Here is a 2,847-nt window from a genome sequence, read left to right on the forward strand (position 1 = left end):
GTAATAGTAACATGATTCACTCTGAAAGCTTAACTAAACTCCTACACTTCATGATTCCAGAAAAACCGTCACTAAGTACAATGAACAATAAGTATCATTATGAAGTTCACCAAGTGTGCACTTTCATATGACAGTTCTCTAAGAATATGTGTATATTTAAATTTAGCCATCAAAACCTTGTAGATAAGTTCTCTTCTCTGCTATAGAATGTTGACTGGTTCAAAGCCTCATAGACTCCTTCATTTTTGAATCATTGTGAAAGAATTCTACAGACATTCTCATTGTTGCCTTGTAATTCATTTTTATTTCCCTCTATTTCTTTGTCAGATATATAATGAGTATAAAATTAACTTCTGCATTATTGTTTGTTTGGCATTAAAGCTCAAATAGATTTGTTAATGGTGGACTTTATTTTTAAAATGTTGGAATTATATAAGTATCTTGCTCCGTATGAGAGAAACAAGATAGAGAAGGAGATAACAATATATAGGGAAGAAAGGAGGGATGGAGAAAGTGAGACATTATTTCTAGACTTATAAATTAAAGTCATAAACAAGAGCATGCATTCTCTGTGCCAATAAAAATTGAGACCAGATGGGATTCAATTGTTTAGAAGTAAACAACAATTTTTTAAATAAGAACATCCATGTAACAAGGGATAAGGACTAGACATTTTTATAACACTGTTATATATTCAAGAATAAATATTACAGTAAAAATTACAGATGCAATACACATATCAAGAAGAAAATTTAAATTCTCCTCATGTGATATATGGGAATATGTTTGTTGATCTTTTGTCAAAATTGTGGGTGTCTGAGAAACTGGGGTAGAGATGTAAATCTAACAAATCCTCCAAATAATCATAAAAATGCCACTTATTTAGGCAAATTACACATTACAACCTTGAAGATAAAAGCCTTGACTACAAAATGATGGAAACATCTTAACGATTTCTTAATATAAATCCTAATTCTAAGTAATATATGTGGTAGTGGAGGGGTATTGTAGCAAAATGCCTTTATTATATTCAAAATTAAATCTCAAATCTGCCTCTCAGCAGTTTAACAAGCTCATAATCCTCTCTGTATCTCAGTTTTCTCATTTCAAATGAAAACAATGAGATTATGAAAAAAGTTCTTAGACAACTATATAGAACTTAATTATTCAAAGATTTTGTCATTAATGTTGAGAAAAACAGTGTTATATTAGATGGTATTTTATTCATTCAGTAAGGCTTAATTTTTACTGCATGTAATTTTTCCCTATGTTTTGGTTTAACACCAAAAATATAAGATGAAAATTAAGGTGATAAAATATTTAAAAAGAAATTGCTCCCATAGTAACCAGAAAAATTATTGTAATTTTGACTATTATGTAGCCTCTTATCTATGTTAATGTATATATAGAAAATAAACCCATCAAATAAGGAAATGAGTATACAAAATTCCTACAAAAATCAAGAAAGATATCAGTTAGATATAAAGAATACAAGCCCATGGATAATTCTTGGATACAAAAGACATATAAGAAAAAGTAGTAGTTAGTTCTGTGTTACATAAAATAAGCTAACAGAACAAGGTCTTAATGTGCTATAGAAAATGGGCATCCTCTTGGATACAGATAAATCAGTCTATACCTCCAGAAAAAGAATCATCACATAAAAGGAATGTTGAACAGTGGAAGGACAAATGATACTGTAGAAAAATTTGTGGTATGGTACTTAAGAAGAATGAGAAAGAAGAAAATAAATAAATAAATAAATAAATAAATAAATAAATAAATAGATGATAGATAGGTAGATAATCCAAAAAAAAAAAAAAAAACCAAATTTGAGGCAGAGAGAGCCAACTAGTAGAAACAGATCTAAGAAAAGCACCCACAGATAGATCAGCTTGTCATTCTCTTCACCGTTCTCTTCAAAGCAAGTTTTACATCCTTGTTTCTTAGGCTGTAAATGAGGGGATTCAGCATGGGCACCAAGAAGGTGTAAAAGACTGAGAAAATTTTTCCCTGACCCACAGTTTCAGCAGATGATGGCTTGACATAAGCAAGTAGCCCAGATCCATAAAAGAGACTAACAGTTATGATGTGAGACCCACAAGTTCCCATGGCTTTGGACCAACTATTACCTGATGACATTTGAATGATACTAGAAAAGATCAGAGCATATGAGACTAAAATAATGAGGTTAGATAAAGAGATAACTGTTCCTACCACAATGAAACTCACAAGTTCATTAATATAGGTGCTACTGCAGGAGAGCTGGAGGAGAGGGAAGATGTCACACATGTAGTGGTTGATGATGTTAGAATCACAAAACCTGAGCCTGAGCATACACCCTGTGTGAGCCATGGCCCCAGCAAATCCCATCAAGTAAGAACCAAACATCAGCATAAAACACAACTCAGGTGACATAATAACCTTGTACAGCAGTGGCTGACAGATGGCTACATAGCGATCATAGGCCATGGCTGTCAACACATAACTCTCTGAGTTCACAAAAAGGCAGAAGAAAAACAGCTGAGTCATGCATCCTCTAAATGAGATGGTGTTCTTCTCTAAAAGAAAACTCATTAGCATTTTGGGGGTAAAGACAAAGGAGTAACAGAAATCAATGAAGGCAAGATTGAAGATAAAATAGTACATGGGAGTGTGGAGGTTTGAGTTCAAGAATATGAGACTCATTAAGCTCAAGTTTCCCATCACAGTGGCTGTGTAGTTAACCAAGAACAGAAGAAATAACGGCAGCTGGAGTTCAGATTTTTCTGTCAGGCCCATGAGAATGAACTCTGACACTGAAGAGTCATTTTCCATATTCATTTGATTCACATGTGGCATCTGGAA

At 33.1% G+C, this 2,847-nt stretch overlaps 1 protein-coding gene across 1 annotated transcript; it reads right to left on the bottom strand.

Annotated features, from left to right (window-relative positions):
* Positions 1-1,890: 1,890 nt before the first annotated feature.
* On the bottom strand, positions 1,891-2,847 carry LOC125409805 (olfactory receptor 8C8-like). The gene has a single exon (XM_048448987.3). It carries the CDS (start codon positions 2,839-2,841, stop codon positions 1,891-1,893), a length of 951 nt encoding a protein of 316 aa, XP_048304944.3. The 5' UTR covers positions 2,842-2,847.

Source organism: Myodes glareolus, chromosome 4 (assembly GCF_982192425.1).
Source record: "Myodes glareolus chromosome 4, mMyoGla1.1, whole genome shotgun sequence".
In the NCBI taxonomy this organism is placed as follows: Eukaryota; Metazoa; Chordata; class Mammalia; order Rodentia; family Cricetidae; genus Myodes; species Myodes glareolus.

Excerpts from the sequence above, each read along its gene's own strand:
- LOC125409805 (XM_048448987.3), bottom strand. The coding sequence starts at position 2,841 with ATGCCACATGTGAATCAAATGAATATGGAAAATGACTCTTCAGTGTCA.